Consider the following 19,354-nt stretch of genomic DNA (forward strand, 5'->3'; position numbering starts at 1 on the left):
AGATAGATAGATAGATATACACACATATACATACATCTTTATACAAAGGGATTTATTGTAAGCAATTGGCTCACACAGTTAAGGAGGCTGAGAAGTCCCTCGACTTCTGCAAGGCTGGTTCTGCAAGCTGGTTGTGTAATTGAGTCCAAGTCGAAAGGCCTGAGATCCAGGAAAGTCCAATGTGCTGATTGCAGTTCGGGCCTGAAAGCCTGAGAAGGAGGAACACCTGGGCCACATTGACCAGTACTGGGCTCTTGAATGTGACTAACACAATGAAAGAACTAGATTTTTTTTTATTTTATTTATCTTTATTAATTTAAATTTAAATAGCCATATGTGGCTAGTGGCTTCCAAATTGGACAGCGTAGGTTTGTTTTTTAATTTTTAATTTTTTTTTTTTTTGAGAGAGAGGGAGAGAGAGAGAGAGGGAGAGAGAGAGAGAGAGAGAGAGAATGGATGGGGGAGGGGCAGAGTGAGGGAGACACAGAATCTGAGGCAGGCTCCAGGCTCCCAGCTGTCAGCACAGAGCCCGACGTGGGATTCGAACTCATGTACTGTGAGATCATGACCTGAGCCAAAGTCGGACGCTGACTGAGCCACCCAGGCCCCCCTAGACAGTGTAGTTTTAATATGTGACCCTGTTCTATGCCTTCATGTTGCTTATCTCTAACTGAAATTACTTTACTCCTGTGTTTTACATTGCCTATTACCTGTCTCTTTCATGCCGGAATATCTTGTTGACTGCTAGATTTGTAACACTCAGGGTAGGGACTGACATATATTCATATCTCAATGAACTTTCTGTTAAATTGACTTTCAAATTAATAAATGCCCCTTAAGAGCACTTTGCTATTTTTGAATGCTGTTCCAAAGCACTTAGCTTCTAATGATCTTGCTTTCCACTGAAAAATCCAGAAATCAAACTCTGGGTAGTATGGTAACACAAAATGCTATCAGGTTGTGTGCTGACATTGTTGGTTTTATCAGATGCAGCTGGACGTTTCGTAGTCACCCTCATCAGTTATATCTCCTTAGTTTCTGTGTGTCTTTCCCTTATGTTGAGATGGATCTGGAGTGTACCCTCCCAGTTCCAACATTTTGCCCACTTGGGGAAATGTGGATTCTGTTCCTCCAGCCTACTTGTGGCTTCTGACACTGCCCAAAGCCTGTTCAACGGGGAAGTGTTGGAGAGGGTCATCGAGAGTTCATGAGCCAGGTCGTGACCTCCGGTTGACCCGGAAGCCGGATTCAGGCAATCGATCAGAGAGGTTCCTCACGCCTTCCCCGTCCTTGGAAGATAAGGTCTGCCCACCATTCCCACAGTGGGAGCTGTTTTCAAGGATGCAGCTTTGAGAGAGCGATGTGTTGCTGGGCCAATGGATGGTACACTTGATCGAGCCCTGCGAAGGCCTCTGTGTAAACTTTCGGAATTGTGGGGGGCGGTGCAGAGATCTCCCTGTCTTGCAGCTGCCTAAGATGAGCTCCGTAAGTAAGCTCCCTTGCTTGTTAACGTTGCCACCTACCCATCAGGGACCCTCGGTCTCTCCCTGCCTTACGTGTACAAACCAACAAGAAGCTTAGGGTTCAGATCCCAGATATTTGTTGTCTTTAGACATAGGGGTTTTGGTTGAGTAAAAGTCAAGTCTTTGGCTATTCTGGGAGGACAAAAGGTCAGGCCGTCCTTATTACACAAAATTGCCCCAAGGTTTTGTTTGCTTTCCTTGGTTTAGTAGAATTTGCATAGCGTGTTAAAAAAAAAAAAAAGCATCAAAGTATAGTTCATTCTCTGTGAGCTCTCCTTTGTGTGCAGATGTGAAAAGCCTCTGCCCATTTATTTGCTAGTGAAAGGATGAATACTACAGAAAAAAGTGAAAAAGAATATTCTGCTCAAGCTTACCTGGGTTCGTTTTTTTTGCTTATCACCTTCAAATTCTGTGCACAGACGTAACGTTACACATGCATGATGACCATGCTCTTTTGCGTGTTCACGCACAATATTCTAAGGGGTCAACAAGGTTAAATCATGATTTTATCCAATGGCTGTATTCTCTTATGTCGTAAAAACATTCATTCAACCAGTCCCCCCTGCCTGGGCATTTAGCGGACGCCAGTGGTGATTCATTGTCCTGATCATGAAATAACACTACAGTGAATGTTTTCCTACACGTAAGTTCCTCCAAACTCAAACCCACCCGGAAGTGGTATCCAGATGGAACAAAGCGTGGGAGCCCTTAATAGCTTTTGTGGAATTTTCCCACATTTCTTTCGAAAGGATGATCGCCGTTTGAAGCACCATCCGGTGGGGTACAACCGTGCTGATTTGTAACAGAAGTGTTTCTCTTCTCCTTTCCTAATTCGGGCTTGTTTTGACAATAGTGCCGATAACAATACGAGTAGCAACAATGGCAGCGGCTAATATTCCTGGGGTATATATCATGGGAGAGCATTAGAGTAGGTGCTTTAAAAACATTGTGGGTCATGGTTAAAAATATAAACCCTGGAGGCTGACTTCATGAGGTCAGATCCAAATTCTACCACTTAACCTCTAATTTGCTTCCATTCCCTGCTTGCAAATGATTCACAGGCTTACTAGGAAGACCAGATGAGTTTATCGTGTAGTAAGCCCAGTAAAGCACTGGATAATGGTGATTCTTATTCCTAATTGTGGGTGGTTTTATTAACATCATTTCACAGGTAAGAAAATGAGAGAGTAGGGATATGGCTCAAGGCCACCTGGCTCGCGAAAAGTGGGGCTTGTTGTACCCGCTGAAGCCCTTTCCCCAAGGTTTGCGACTGCAGGGAAATACTCAGCCTCGTCCAGCACAGGGACCAGCACTGACATCCCAGGAGAAGTTAGTGTTGCCTCCGAGTTAGACCAAGGCAGAATCAGGCACAGAAAAGGAGAGCATAAGGTCACTGTAACTCACTGGAGATGCCATGATGTAACTCCTTGTTTCCAAGATCAACAATAAAGCCGGGGTTTGGGGGCAGGCGATTATTTTCTTCATCCTTGCAAACTGAAGGTAGTTCTGTATGGAAGTGTTTTGTGGGATTGTGAAATACCCCCTCGATTACAGGGGCCCTGTGGGCAGCAATCCCGAGGTCTTGTTCGGAACCCGTGTAAATGCCTTCCTTGCCTTGGGAAGGCCCTCTCTAAATATTTACTGACCCGAATTTCTGCTAAACATTGTCATAAACACTTTCAGTTATTTCTTAATGTACTCTGTTCATAACTGCTTAGTCAATTATTTTTATTAGCATAACGTTCCTTTTAAGCATAATGATGTTGGGGAAAAAAACAGAAACACTGTAAGCACATTTTCTCAGCTATGGCTGATTGTGAGTGTTTTCTCTCTTTTCTTTTTCTTTTTTGGACTTCCTTTGCAGATTTGATGAATTAATTGTGAACTTCCCAGGGGGGAACCTAATACGAACTGAAATTTGTCGTTTATTCTATAATGTTGCGGTTCTATTCTAGTTTCAGTGACTATCCATTGAGACCGAAGCTTGAATATTGCCAAGGGCTCCTAAAATTGCTGGCATAACCTACTTTCTCCAGAGAACCTGACTTCAATTTTCATAATGAATTAACGCCTTCTCTCTCCCCCAATTTCTTTGCTCCAATAGCTCTTTGTGGAGACCACTGATGTCAGTGGCAAAACTCTCGAGGGGCCGGTTCCTCTGGAAGTCATCGTGATTGACCAGAATGACAACAGACCGATCTTTCGGGAGGGCCCCTACATTGGCCATGTCATGGAAGGATCACCGACAGGTATGTTACATTGGCTTCCATTAGCATACTGGCTTGGGAAGTGGGATACTATGTGACCTTTGGGGATGCTAGAGACTATTTTCTTCCTGCTCCGCCTTGTGATATACATCAGCACTGCCCAGTTATTTCCCTGGGTGGAAGCAAGCCCTGGAAATCTGGAACTCAGAACATGCCTGGGGTGTTGCAGGCTGTGAAAGTCTCTCTCCTCGTCTCTGAAAGCGACCTTCCAAGGATCTTTCAAGGCTGTGTGAATAGATCTAGCTCACCCTTGTGACGGCCCAAGGTTGAACTCTGTGGGATGGCAGGCCTTTGAAGAAAATTAAGGTCCCACCCCAGGTTCCTCAGTCATTCCTTTTCGTAATTGTCTTTTAATAAGAATCATTTTGGAAAAAACAGGTACGACTTTTTTTTTCCCCCCCTCCTTTTCCTTACACGAGGTGCATGGAGAAACCTTGTGGCCTCAGTCACAGGGCCAAAGGCAAGACATCTTATTTCTCTCTGGAAATACAGGCACCTACGTTATGGAAATCACAGGGTTACTACAGAGCTCCTGTTATCTTTTTTCCACACTTAACCTTCCAGGGAAGGTGTTAGAATTTAGAGCTCCCTTTTTTTGGCACAAGAGATACGAATAAATGCATTCTGTGACCAGCAGCAGAAGTCACTGCTGAGTAGGATGCTTGAGAAAGTCGAGAGCAAAGTCGAAAAGCCCCTATTACGAGACTAGACTTTGACTGTAAGTCTTAAAATTCACCGGAATGAGTACGTACCATATGAAGACCGTGTCTGTGGCTGTGCCTGGATGGTGCCCCTAGAAGTGATTCAGTGGGGCAGACGGGAGACAAGAGCCCCAGCACTGCTTCCGCGGGTTCTGTTTTTCCCCTTCACTGACTTGATGGGATGTTATCAGTAACTGGTAGACAGAGGAGGCTCTGCAAGCGTCGTCGTCGTGGTAACCTGCCTAGACTACCCCTGAGTCACTGTATGCAAGGCGCCTAAACCTGTCTCCCCAGCTCTGGGCACTTTACCTGCTCCCCAGGGGCAGGAGCTGAGCTCCCCTCCTGGGACTTGAATGCAGTCTATAAAAAGGAGCTAGAGGGCATTTGGGGGAGCCCACGAGGCAGGAGGGTAATAACAGGCCTGGAACCATGGTGGAGGTGGGTCAGATCATTTTCAGGCAGACCTTTCCAGTAACACCTCTCCTCTTCTTTTTTTGTTGTTTATTGATTGATTGATTTTTAAGAGAGAGAGAGAGAGAGAGAGAGAGAGAGATCCCAAGCAGGCTCTGCACTGTCAGCATAGAGCCCAACGCAGGGCTCGATCCCACAAACCATGAGATCATGACCAAAACCTAAACGAAGAGCCTGACGCTTAACCACCTGAGCCACCCAGACACCCTCGTAGGCTCCTTTTAATGGAAGGGTGGCCTCTTATAAGAGAGAGCCTGGGATTTGGGTTTAACGTTCACAGATCTCTTAAACAAGCTGATGTGCAGGTCGAGTTAAGGGAACTGATAGGGAAAGCTGTTAAAGAGGTTAGAGTTTGAGCAGAGCAGGAAAATGATTCCCAGTTCCCGTCTGTGAGTGACTGGAATTTGAGCCGGTCCTGGAAAGTGTTCTAAATGTAAATGACAGCGCTTCTGTCGGAGGCGGCTGTGCGCGTGTGCGTGTCTTTGTATATTATGTGTGTATATGATTAGACGCCGTCCAATTTTCCTCCCGCTGTGCCCTTCCTTGAAGTTTCAGGAAGAATTTCAAGTTTTATTGCTTTATATACATGTCATATTTTCAAAGAAAAATGGAATCTTTTACGTACACTGAATTTCTTAAAGCACAAAGCAATTTGGCTAGGATGGACGGATCTCCAAGCAAAACATAAAGCACTTCCAACCTCTACTACTGTTTGGGATTATCCTCTAAAAACACATAAAGACTCGGAGATCTATGTGACTTCTTCCAGCTGTGCAGAATTTGGCCTGAATCATTGTTTTTCTTTTTCAGCCCCCTCTGGGTTTGACTAGAAAGCAGGAGTTGAAATAGAGTCAGTCAAATTTGGGGTCAAGAATGGGGAGACATGGTGGAAAACTTGGAGAGGAAAAATCCTGTAGATGGCTCAGTACCTCCCAAGAGAGCTCAGGCAGGATGGCCCCTAAAGCCCCCCTGAGTACGGTGGGAATCTGGGAAAGGAACTACTTACAGGTTCTGACCATGAACCCTGACAGGCTGTAGAGATGATGGCCTGTCTCATTTCAGTAATGCCCTGCCCCTTTGTGCTTGGTGGAATCCTGTGTGTCGTAGACCCCATGGCAGATGGGTTGTACAGAAGGGGACGCTGACCCTGGAATGAGTTGAGTGACTTTGCCGTATTCACATAAATGATAGATGGGAGCCAGTGTTCGGGGCTCAGTCTGTCTCCCCGACCTTCAAACCATGAGCTCTTTCAAGTGTCCCACAAACCTCATGGTGAGAACGGCCATCACACTGTCATAGCATTGGGTTGAGCACTTACTGTTCCCCCTTATGACATTCTAGCAGTTCCTCCGCTACCCCGTTTTCTACCCTGAGGGGTGGATACCACTCTCGCCATCACACATCTGAAAAAAATGAATCTCAGGTCCAAAGTCACATGGCTGGCTGGTGAGCCAGAATCTGTGTCCGTGTCTCTGGCCTGAAACACGGGCTCTTTCCCGCGTATGACTTGGACGTGACCCCCCCCCCCACCCCGTCCCTCACATTCTTGACCATGAGCCCTTTGCAGTCCCAGCAGGGGGGAGGTATTTGCTCTATCAGAGGAACTGATATAGCTCCCGATGGAAAGTAACAAGCTCTTCTGACCAAACGTGGACCTCACGGAATCCCTTTTGGTGTAACGTGTGCTCTTACTCAGTCTCTAGGGTTAAACCGTGCTGCCCGTGGGCCATGTTGTCACTCACGTTGCTTTCTTCTGAGTTCAGGTCATCAGGGCCAGCTTCGTGGGGTGTGACCGGCACGGCCTCAGGGCCCCACGCTCAGGCTCTGCTGTCACCACCTTAAAATTATTAGTAGGTGTTGGACAAGGGTCCCCTTTGCATTTTCCTGTTGTACCCAGCCCCTCCCCCCAAAATTGTGTCACTGGTCCTGAGCATGGCCCTGTGGCCCAGAGCTCATGGGATACTCCCCCCAGCTCCTTAGCCAGGTGAGACCTTGGGCAGCTTCCTGAACCTTCTAGAAGCCTCCGTCACCTTCTCTGTAGATGGGGTGGGTGCGTAATAAATAGTACCTACCCTAGAGAAGCGTGTGCACCGATAAAATGGGACACTGTGCTTCACTCAGCACTTGCAACATAACAAATGGGTAAGAAATGCTAGAGTATCGTTAATGCTGCGATGATTCTTATTATTCCTGCAGCGTACCCTTTAGGGAAGGTAAGGCAAAGAGACATGCAGTTTGTGTGAAGGAACATTCATCTCCCAACAAACCAAGCATCATTTTCATGTTCCAGTGTACCTGGATATGCCATCGACACCAATCTGTCATGGAGGAAGGTCACCCATATTTATCTGGGTGTGCAGACAGGAGACCATTTCCAGCTGCTCAGCACTAAACTCCAGGGTATTGTTTTGGGGAATCAGTACTGGATGAGGAAAGATCAACAGAAAATAATGGTCTTTGAACTTCGCAAATTATGAGCTATTCCTTTCGTGGAGCCACAAGGCATTGATTTATGGGACCCAAGCCCGGGCCCGGCTGTTCTGTGGGGCCAGCCAGAGCTCTGTGTGAGCCTGGTTTTCTGAATGCCCAGGGCATGCCAAGACCTCGTGAGTGGGGATAGAGGGCTGGGACCCTTGAAGTTCCTGGAGGGCACACTTGCCAGGGCCCCCAGTGCCTATTGGTACCAACTCTCCCCTGTTTTGCCACCAGTAGTGTTCTGGGCACCTTTGAGAAGGGCCAACCACGAGACCCTGAGATGAGGATTGAGGGCTTGGGGTTGACCTGAGGTGCAGGACAGCAGGGAAGGAGTGTTCCAGGTAAGGGAAGTTGGCCAACTCGAGGTGCCCCCTGAAGCCAGCTACCAGGGTGGGCAATTGTGAGCTTGAACCTTTAGGTTGGGGGGCCCTGTAAAATGCATAAAACACACACATTAGAGTCATTCCCACCCAGGGGCCCGGTTAGTATGCATCCCCACACGCCCATCAGATATTGGTCACGAACTATACCCAGAGGGACTTTAATTCCCAGGCCCCTTTGGCCACTCATGAACATGGGCAAACCAGGTTCCAGAAGCTCAGGGGCAGCCTTCCAACCAACAAGATACGGGAGCTGGCTGTTGGGCTGGCCTCAGCTATGTTCTTCCCTCCATGCTTTCGGCCACCCTGAACATGCCCAGTGAGTGGGGGCAGCCCGGAGAACGGCACCCACCCCTGGACAGACGGATCGGCTTTGAGGGATGTCGGGGCAGGGAGGTAATGGGAAGAATTCGCTTAGTCCCTAAAAGACACGACCAAGGAGGACAAATGATGTTGACCTTTCTCTTTAATTAGGGGTCAGGGCCTGGAGGTGCGTGTTCTGACTCCTGAGAGAAAACTGGGGCTGAGATGTGTCCTCCTGGCAGTTGAAGAAGCGTAGAGATTAGCAGCTACATCCCCTTCTGACTTGTGAGAGCGCCAGTGCCCTTGCCCGCCCTGGGGCTTCCTCTCCTCCCTCTTTCGTTGCTTTTCTTGCCATCCAGTATTGTTACTGAGCACCTACTGTGTGCCAGCATCATTCTTAGCTCTGAGGGTACAGCTGCGGACCCGTCAGGCGCTGCTCGTTCCCTCCGGGTTGGCACAGCCAGGTAGGGGGCCTGGCTACAAGTACGAACTGAAACGTGGGAAGCCCCGTGGATGCTTATTCCAGAGGGGCGCAGACCAGCCTCCCCGAAGAGGGCTTTGTCAGTTATTTTTCCTCTGGGGTCCACCTGAGTTTCTGTTATTTGAGGCTCAGTTACCTTTATTTAAATCTCATGTAATGTTCATTTTTGAGAGAGGGAGACAGAGATAGAGACAGAGTGTGAGTGGGGCGGGGGCTGAGCGAGAGGGAGACAGAATCCAAAGCAGGCTCCAGGCTCTGAGCTGTCAGCACAGAGCCCGACGCGGGGCTCGAACTCATGAACTGAGAGATCATGACCCGAGCTATAGTTGGACACTGAACCGACGGAGCCACCCAGGCGCCCCTCAGTTACTTTTATTTTTTAAAAATCCAGGGGCACCTGGGTGGCTCTGTCGGTTAAGCGTCCCACTCTTGATTTTTGTCTCAGGTCGTGATCTCATGGTTTGTGGCATCGAGCCCCACAGCGGGCTCTGTGCTGATGGTACGGAGCCTGCTCAGGATTCTCTTTCTCTCTCTCACTCTCTGCCCCTCCCCTGTTCTTTCTCACACACTCCCTTTCTCTAAAATAAATAAACTACAAAAAGAATTTTGTTTGAAATCTAACTGTGACAGACATGAGGAAAAACATCCCATCAATTGGCCTTTGGAGCAGATGTCTGTCCTGAGAGCTCAGCTCCACTCGACAGTTGGTATTTCCCAAACAGCTTGGGCTACAGCAAGGTGGTTTTGACATCTGATAGTGGGTATCTGAGACCTGGCTCAGTGCAAATCCTCAGCTTGTCGGTATGACCTGGTGGTAAAGCCCCTTCCGGCCCACTGTTCATATGCCGTAGTGAGTGCCATGTGGCTTCTCTGTCCGCCAAACTGTCATGTTGTCCTTCATTGGTATTTTCGGACTTTCACTTGGTGAGTTCTCCCAGCCTCAACTACCCCAGCCAATCCTATGGGCTCCGGAATATTGGGCATGTGACTATTTGGATTTTTTGCTTGTTTTCTTAAAGCGATGTGTTTCTTTAAAAAAAAACAAAGCAATTCAGCTTTTGTTCAGCATTTTTTTCTAAGTAAAAAAGTCCAGTCACCCTCAAATCTCACCATCCAGAGAACAGCACAGCTTCCCTGTTGGTGAGCATAGTTCCAGGGCTCTGTCTGGGCATGTCTACACACAGGGATGCTCGACACAATTTTGTAGAAACGGAGCCGTGCGTTCCTCTCTGTAACCCACTTTCTTCCCTCCACAGGGTCCTATGGACTTCTTCGTAAATCAATAAATGTCAGGCTGCGTCGTCGTTTTAAACAGCCACTGTCTGGATCTGCCATCATCTAGTTAACCATTCTCTATTGATTTAAGTTCCTCCACTCTTCCATGCTGATAATCAGATCTTCGGGAGAGAACGTGTCTCTTCCTCTGCGCATGACAATTCTCGAGGATAAACCCATTGAAGTGGGATGGACAGGATAGAGGATGTGCTCGTGACATTTGGGTGTACGTTAGGGTGGTGCTTCTAATCACAGGATCATCTCTGTATCTTGGCCAAGCTCATGCATGAGGGTACAATGTTAGTCTTTCCTTGTGCATTTGAACATGCTGGTGGGCATTTTTGTTTATTTGCTTTTCTGGATTATACCCAACATCTCCAAGCTTCAGTGGTCACTTCACTGGCTCTATCAGTAGGTCCTGAGCTACTCTGCTCTAGAACCCTCCCTGGTTTCTGTGTTCAAGGAAGAGGACTAAAATTGTGGATCCTGTTCTCTCTCCTGGAGCTGCCATTGGAGTCTTAGCTGAGGGAAGGTTCCCGGAAAAGATGTCATTAATGTGCTGCAGTGTCGTTCAGATGGCATCAGGCAGCCCTTGAATTATGGCACAGATCACTCTGGTGCAGTTGACCGTAAAACAAAATTTATGAGTTATATAATCCAATCGGAGACATCTTCCCAAAGGGCAGCTTCTAGAAATAAAGTATATCAAAAGAGTTGAGTTATCTCAACCTTGCTAGCTACTCAAGAAACTGAATCCTGTCAAGTTGCTCCTAACCATGTCTGAGGAGCCCTGGTGATCTCTTACAGGGGCTCCAAACCAAGCCCATCAACAACCTTGTTGCACCCACTAAGTTTTCCCTCCTTTATGCCCGGGCCCCTCTCTGATGGACACCACTGCACATATTAGACCCAGTGCTGCGGGTCCGCTGGAGCCTTCAGGATACCGTAAGGCCATGTGAGACACAGGAGAATGCCTGGACCCCTTCATTCTGTCACAAGCAGACCCAACCACTAACATTGTGTGTCTCATCTTTAATGTGGGCAACTTTGAAAACCACTCTTTGTGTTTTTATTCCTAGCCCTCTCTCCACCTAATTTCCTGTATGAGTCCATGGGGTTGGAGACCAGTTCAAGAGGCAGACCCCGCTTTGTTTCTTGAGTCACAATTCTCTCTAATAAGGAAGGCTTTGCTTTGTTCCTGGCCACCCTTGGGTGTCTGTCTCCCCACTGCCAGCCCCCCATACTCCAACTCCTTCACATCAGATCTGCACACTCTAGGCACTGAGGATAACCTGGCGAACTGGAGGGATCTGGCTTCCCTGGCCATGGCGCTCGTATCCTCGTAAAAACAAACACTCGCCAGTCATGCCCCACTGATTCATTGGATGTACTTCCAACTTGAGCCGGGAGTCCTCCTCACCCCACTCTACATTTGAGAGAGACCTATGACAATACTGATGCAAAATACAATTACAAATTTAATTAATAAAGAAATAATACTTGGAAGGGAAGGGAGGGGAAAGAAGCCTCAATATCTTCAGAAACTTAGGGATCATTCCACGACCTTGAGAAAGAATAAATCTGACCAGAGTTTTTGGCCAAAATGAAAATTGGGTGAAAGTTGAGAACTGCAAAATAAAAATGAGAGTGTCTTCGAGTTTTTATGGCAAAGACCGTGGGGAACGCCACAGCCTTGAAATCCAACCCTCATACCGAAGGATTCGCTCAGAATAGCCCAGGAGTTTTTAGTGCTACAGATGAGTAAAGCCGAGGAACACATCCACAAGGGCATTAAACAGTTACAATTTCAGAGAAGCTCTTTCTTCAGAGTCATTCCTGCTGACGATTTTCTTCAGCTAAACCATTCAACAAGTATTTATTGGGCAGCTTCTATGAATCAGATATGGTCTAGGTGCTAGTGATAGAGTAGTGGCCAAGAATATTCAGGATTCTATCTTGAGACATTTGCATTTTACTGGGAAGAGTAATTAACAAGGAGACCAAGAAGATCATTTAAGTAATTTGGATAAAAAAAAAAAAAAAGACAAGATGAGGTGATAGAATGAAGGTGAGGTCAAGCAAGGACTCTCTCACGAGACGACATTTGACCTGAGACCACTGAAAACAAAAGAGCCCACCATGTAAAGGTATCGACCCGGCATGTTCCAGGCAGAGGGATCAGAAAGTAGAAAGGTCTGAGGCAGGAAGGACAGATGGAGGGACAGAAGAGAGACCAGTATGGTGGAAGAATGTCAGCAAGAAAACTGGCAGTTGAGTTCAAGGAGATAGGGAAGCATGAGATCAGAACACAAGTCACCAACCTTGGGCCATGAGCCAAAGCTGTCCCGCTGCCTGCTTTGTTTTTTTAATAAAACTTTATTGGAACACAAGTGGGCCCATTTGTTTCAGCCTTTGACTATGGCTGTTTTCATGAGCTGCTGTTAGACTTGAAAAGTTGAGACACAGATGATATGTCCCACAAAGTCAAATAAATAAATCAGAGAGAATCCCAAGCAGGCTCTGCACTGTCAGTACAGAGCCCGACATGGGCTGAATCCCACAAACTGCTGAGATCATGACTTGAGCTGAAATCAAGAGTTAGATACTTAATGGACTGAGCCACCCAGGCGCCCCAGGTATATTTTTAAAAAATGGAACATATTCAAAATATTTTAAGGAGCTCCTGGGTGGCTCAGTCGGTTAAGCGTCCACCTTTGGCTCAGGTCATAATTTCATGGTTCGTGAGTTTGAGCCCCTCATCGGGCTCTCTGCTGTCAGTGCAAAGCCAGCTTCGGACCCTCTGTCCCCCTCTCTCTTCCCCTACCCTTCCCCCTCAAAAAAATAAACATTTAAAAAAATAAATACAATATTTTTACATATTTTAAAACATACATATTTTTTTTACTTCGCCCTTTACAGGAAAGGTTTATAGAACCCTGGATTGGAGCTTCATAAGTTTTGGTTATATTTTAAATTTAGTGGTGGTTTAAGGAGGACAGTGGCAAAAATATGATTTTACTGTTACAAGAGGACCTGAGCTAGTCCATGTAGAACAAGCCGTCAGTCAACCAGGAGTATTTCAGCATTCCAGACTCGAGGGCACAGTGGCCTGGATGGGGTGGGCACAGTGGAGGTGGAGAGGTCACATAAGATTTTGTGGTGAGCCCATGATGGATGGGGGAATGCTAAATATTGATTCATTTTATGGTACTGGATTACTATAACTGATGCCATCTATGCATTGAGGAATTAGGGTATTAGTATAAACCTTAATAGGTTGATGAATTTTCTGAAAGTAAATTCTGAAGTAGATTTTACCTTCAGTGTTCTTTCTAAAGCGTAAGCTCAAGACCAGGGGGACCAGATTATCTTCTCTTTCTCCCTTTCCCTCACTTAGCAGAGTTCCAGACACACAGTAGCCACTCATGTACATTTCATGCAATGAACAAATAGCCCCAAATGACGGAAAGTGTGAGTCACTACAAGCTTCCCTTTTTATTTGATTTTTAAATAAACATTGTCTTTATTGGCAATTTCTTCATTACTCCAACAAATATTTCTGGAGTGCCTGTTAGGTATGAGAATATGCTGCTGCTCAGGAAGCGTGACGTTGGAACGGGGGGTGCACGGAACAAACACAGACCCTGACTCCATAGAGTCTGCAGACCCCCGCACAGGAGAAAAAGGCAGGAGCCCCTGGGAGCATCTCCTTAGGAAAGAGGGAGGGAGATGGTCCCTGCCCCTGGTTAAGGAAGCAGTGTAAGCCACCAGGGTAATTTTTCTAGCACTGGATACTGGTCTAGGTTCTACACTTGTCTCTCGATGAAATCCTTCCAGTCCTTTTTCAACTGAGGAAGCAGAAGTTCAGGGAGGTTAGGTTTCCTTCCCCAAAGTCACACAGCCAATGGGTGATGAAGCTGGGGTTCAAATTCAGACTAACTCCTGTGCCCTTTGGTCTTCTCTCTGTCTGCCACACCCACTGTCCTTTAACTACGTCATCCATGGAAAGGTTAAGATCATTTCAAATCTGCCGCCCTGAGCCTAGAGAATATTTCCTTACATGCATATGTGAGTATGTATCTGTGTGCATTCACACGTGTGTAGAGGGGTGTGTGTGTGCGTGTGTGTGTGTGTGTGTGTGTGTGTGTGTGTGTGTGTGTAGATGAAGGAGAAAGAGGGAAGAAGGAAAGTGGTTTTATTATAGCCTCGCTGGTCAGGTAACTCAAAGCAACCCTTAGTTACTGGCGGGAGCCTCCTCAAACAGAGCCAGATCCCCCCCCTAGTGGTAGTTTCGGGGAGGCTCAGGGAGGACTCTCTTCGAAGATTCATAAGGCATGCGAGACCATCAGTCAAGATAGTCTACAAATGTCAGTTAGAAAAGATTTATAATCAGCAGAGAGCTTGATAAACCAGCTTTTACTGCAGCACCATTGTGCTAAGAACACCGTCCCTTCCAAGGGCAGAGGGCAGAATGCTGTTTCCACCCGTCTGTACAAATAACTTGTGAATCCCTTCACCTTAATACATGGACAGTAGACTAAGAGAAGCCCTGAGTAATTTATGTATAGAACCACCTCCCTTCATAAGTAAATGGAATAGATTTAATATTCTGAGCTCCATGGGAAGAGGGCGTATAAAATCCCTTTTAAGTATATGTTTTATAAAATATAGGTCATGAATTGAGTTTTCCAGTATCAAAGAAAAAAATTTTAATAGACTCACAGCTTTCTCGCTGTAATTATGGCTGCATATTTTTTTCCAAGCCAAGCATAGTACCCAAAGCTATTTTATTATTCAGAAGACTGGCTCTTTTCAAAGATTGCTCACAAGTTTGGTTTGGGGCATTTTCAGTGTTTTCTTCTTGTTCCGGATTTCTGCTTGTGTTCAGCATGTCGCAGTTTGTATCCGCTGTGTTTGTGGTTGGAAGGGGTTGCTAACCCAGAGACCGTCTCGGTGGGGAGGACAGGGCAGGGCTCCTGACTCTCTGGTTGGCCTCTGTGTCTTTGAGAAAGGTCTCTATCCAGATTGATGGAGGGTCTGTCCCCTGGGCCGTCAAAGCTAGACTCAATGAGCTGCTGGCCATCTGTCCCTCTGCGTTTCTTCCCACTTCTGTGATCTCGCCCCCTCTCCTGCTAAGGAGATTCTGTGCACGTCGGCTCACACTAGGGTTCTCAGCCAGGGTTAGAGGTGAGGACTTGCACAGTAACTTACATACAGGAAATTAAGTTACCTAGGTGCTTCCTGTGTGTGATGCACTATTCAAGAATGGCTGGTTGGATTTTTACCGGTTTGGGAAAGTGCCTTTGACGTGTTTTAACTTGAAATGTCGACCCATCCACTTAAAAGAGATAGTCCAAGAGACCTAGGCTATTGCTGAGACACGTCATGTGGATTCAGACACTACAGAGCAGTGATTCACCTGCAGACGACTTACCTTCTTCCCAGCCCCCAGACACTTTGGGTCACCCCACTAAGGGAGGGGAGAGCGCCACTGGCATCTAGTGGGTAGAGGCCAGGGATGCTGCTGAATGTAGCGCACAGGACAAGCCCCCCAATGAAGGATTATTTGGCTCAAGAGGTCGGCACTCCCAAGGTTAAGAAAACCCGCCCAGAGGAGGAAATGAAGAGTTTGGGTTGTGCATTGCACATCTGGAATCTGGAGGAGCATGGACATTGGCTAGTGCCTCTCTGTGGTGAGTCTCGGGGTGAGCTCCGGCCAGCCTGTTCCTCTGAGGACGGTCCAGTAGCATGTAGCTGCGGGTAGCGGTGAGCACTGCGTGAGTGGGAGCTGGGACGAGGCCCTATGCCAAGGGATTCCCGTGCATGGTCTCCCTGACTCACCATAAGTATCTTACACACAGACGCGTGATCATCTCCATGTTTCCAGGGAGGACACTGAAGCTTAGGGGGGTTGGAAAACAATTTTCCCAGGAGAGCGGAGCCCTCTCCCTCAATGCCCATTCTTCTCTCCATTAGTCATGAACCCCAACATACGACAGCATCATTGTGTCCGCGTGAAAACCATATTGCGGCTAGGTGTGGCCGTGTGGTAGAGTACCAGCCAGCGAGCTACAAGCACGGCATTTTGTCACGTTCCCGGGATGAGTTGGGGGCCATGGGAGCTGGGAAGATTGCCCGTTTGTCCTGGCCGGAATGAAGTCTTGGGGGCTAGACCTCAGGCAGGCGCTGTGTTTCATAAGGTGGCTTTGAGGGTGGAGACTGTGTCCTAAGAAGGTGGTGAAAGACAGACAGGGACAGGATTCTGTTGCCCGTGGAATGTTACACCAGCCCCAGACTGCCTCTCTCCAGAAGTGTCTTACGTGAAACAGTAATGAACTTCTGTCTCATTGAGCTCACTGTTATGTTGGCTCTTCTGTGCTCGTCACCGAATCTAATAACAGCTGACATACCCAGCGTCAGTCCACGAGTAAGAATTACAGCCAAGACAATTGGACTCCGAGTCCTGCTTTTCCACTGCTGTGCTGCCCGAGACATTCAAACCCTCTTACTCCTCTGTGTTTCATACCACCTGCCTCTGTATGGTAGTCAGAAAATTGAGCCTTTATTGGAGCAAAAATTGTCTTTGTCTCCTCCATTATCTTAGAGTTCTTTCCAGAAAGCATTCTGAGGTCTCTGTCCTTAGGTATTCTTTATTAGATTAAAAACATACCCAGTGCCCCATGATGGAAACTTCCTTAGCATAGCGGTTTTCATTTTCTCTTGTCACAGTCATTTCAGATCAGAGTCCAGCCCCGATTGTCCAAAAATGCTCCAATAATGCGCATCATCATGTGGCTGCCATTTACATCAGTGTCCACATCCCAAGGACTAGGGAGGAAGGGGAAAGATACAGGGAATGTTAAGAGGGCTCCAGAAGGTTTTCACAGAATATTAATTTTTGGGCTTGTCAGGGAGTCAACTGGAAATGCATCTTCAGGATGTGCCTGTCAGTTCATCGGGGAGATCGATATGTTCTAACAAGAGTGCAGCCCAGGGGTCGAGACCACTGGCTCCCGTGTCCAAAAGGTCTGGTTTTCAGTTATGTTTCCACTGCTAATTGAGAGCCCTTGAACACGGCGTGTTACCTCTCTGAGCTTTGCATAACTCCTCTGCAGAAGGGGGATAATGGTAATGCCCCCAAAGGGTAGCAGATATCAAGCCCGGAGCACCACGCCGAACAAAATAAATACTACATGTGCCATAAACATTAGCGGCTGCCAGACGCCTTTTCCCCCCAGTGGTAGGGCACAGTGCCGCTGCTAGCATCTTGCAAGGGAAGGAAGAAGTCTGCCCAGCAGCAAAGCTGGGTTCCAATCCTGGCCCTTCCTCTTATCAGCTGTGCGAATTCAAGCATCTCTTTCTTCCTTTTGCGTTGGCGGTAGTCCACGGTGGCAGCATTCTGTATGAGTTGGAATTAGGCAGATGCAATATGGAAAATATTTGTAAAGTCTCACTTGGGCACACATCTAGAAACATTTCTGTCATCCCCAAAGGAAGCCCTGTATTTATTAGAACTCATTCCCTACTTCCTCCCCAAATTGCCCAGTCCCAGGAGACCACGGGTCTACCCATTGGCTCCTTTGATTTGCCCGTTCTGGACATTTCACATAAATGGGATCCCACAGGAGGTGGTATGTTGTGACTGGTTTCTTTCCCACGGCGCCATGTTTCTATGATGCTGGGTCGAATGCAACCCGGGTCAGTATTTCGTTCCTTCTTGTTGCCAAAGACAGGGTTCGCTCCTTATATCTGCCTTGGCCACACTCGGTGCTGCCTCAGCTGGTAAAGAGGAAGACATAACATTCTTTGTCAAGAGTACTCTTGGATCATGCACATTTTCAATTATTTGACATAGTCAAGAACATGGCCCTTACATAAAGTATACCTGAGCTCTACTTACAAGAATTAAATGAGATAATATATGGAAGTTGTTGGTAGCAAGGCCCAATACATGGTGGCCCCTCAGGAAATAGTCCCTCCCTGTGTTGGGTGGGTTGTCTTATAACACACCTCCTTGTCATCCACTTTAGTGTTTGTCACCCTAAGGAATCCCCATCAGTAACGATTCCAACTGATTAAGTAGAAGAATTATATGTGTTTTCTAAGGAGTTTGCTCACCAGGTATCCCAAAAATGTCTTTTTGAAAAAAAAAAAATCCAATGTGCACTATTTTGTCAAGTTTCTGGAAACCTAGCAAAGGTTCAAGTTAGACATTCCCTCATAAATTTCCACCGGTATCCATATATTCATAAAGTATATCTGAGACCTTTACTTTCGTCAACCCAAGTACATTCCCATTTTAACAGCGTCACCGTTGGGTGTATGAGCTTTAATGAAAGACAGCCTTTGAAAACGACCATCGTAGGGTCTTTTCTGACTTACTTCAGCAAGGTTTAGAAGTAAAAGACACTCATTCATCCTCGATCCTTTACCCTTGACCTGGGCTGTTAGGCACCACATCAAGCAGACATCTCCGCTACTCCAACGAGCCATCACAGCTTGCCTCGTAGGTGACAGGCGTCAGAATGGGTACTTGCGGATGCGTCTTTCTGTTTCTTCCTCTCAGTGATGCCGATTAGCATCATGTCCGTGTTTCAGATGAGGAAGCTTAAGCTCAGAGAGGTTCACAACACATACTCAGAGGAGAAACTGGGAGTCTGGATCTGTGTGATCTCAAAGCTCATCTCCCTCTAAAGAGGCTGCGTTTCCTTTGTCTTGGTATGAGTTAATTACTTCTTAGTATTCCTGCTTATCCTCCACAGAAAGACTTTTTTTACCCTGATTCGGTGGTCTCTGAAACAGCATTCAGGGCTGTTTCCTGGCCAAGGCTTTGCATCTCAATTCGAAATGTTTATTTTATTGCTTATTTTATTTGCATCTCAATTCGAAATGTTTAACAGGCAAGCAATGAAAAGTGCAGTGTGGCTTCAGCTTAAGAGTTTGCAATCTGAGGAGCAAGTCTAGGTCATGGCTGTCCGTGGGGATGACACCTTATAGCACGAGACAGTCCAGCTGTGCCTGGTCCTAATTACAAGTTAAGGAGTAAGGTCAAGTTACATCACAAAAGGGCAAACACCCCACCCGAGAGAAAAATTTCTAGAGTTAGAAAAACCGTAACCAGGGATCTAGGGATGAAATTCATCTTGTAATGTATCAGCAAGGAATGCTTTCTGCTGCAGGTAACAAAAAGGCAATTAATGTGGCTTAAACATCTCAGGTTGATTTTTCTCACATTTCCAGAAGCTGAGAGGTGGGTGGCTGCTTCTGTCGCTTCACCGATTTGACAGACTCTCTGTGAGTCTCTGGCCTTTCTCTTGTGGCTGTGAGACTTGTCACAGCTCTCAAATCACAGCTATGTCTAAAGGAAGAAGAAAAGGGGGGCAGGAGACATGTCTATCCCTTTTCATTAGAGATGCAAAGTCTTTACCAAAGTAGTCTTTTCTTAACTCCCCAGAGCAGAACTCTGGCAATCATGTGA

At 46.8% G+C, this 19,354-nt stretch overlaps 1 protein-coding gene across 1 annotated transcript in view; it reads left to right on the plus strand.

The window, feature by feature from the left end:
• CDH13 (cadherin 13) overlaps nt 1–19,354 on the plus strand; it is a 1,019,316-nt gene that overhangs the window by 641,691 nt on the left and 358,271 nt on the right. The window contains exon 7 of the mRNA XM_047077419.1: nt 3,628–3,772. Coding sequence (XP_046933375.1) covers nt 3,628–3,772 — 145 coding nt within the window. The remainder of the gene's footprint in view (nt 1–3,627; nt 3,773–19,354) is intronic.

Source organism: Lynx rufus, unplaced genomic scaffold (assembly GCF_022079265.1).
Source record: "Lynx rufus isolate CCGP_SWC_20201006 ecotype Redwood Valley unplaced genomic scaffold, mLynRuf1.p SCAF_16, whole genome shotgun sequence".
Taxonomy (NCBI): domain Eukaryota; kingdom Metazoa; phylum Chordata; class Mammalia; order Carnivora; family Felidae; genus Lynx; species Lynx rufus.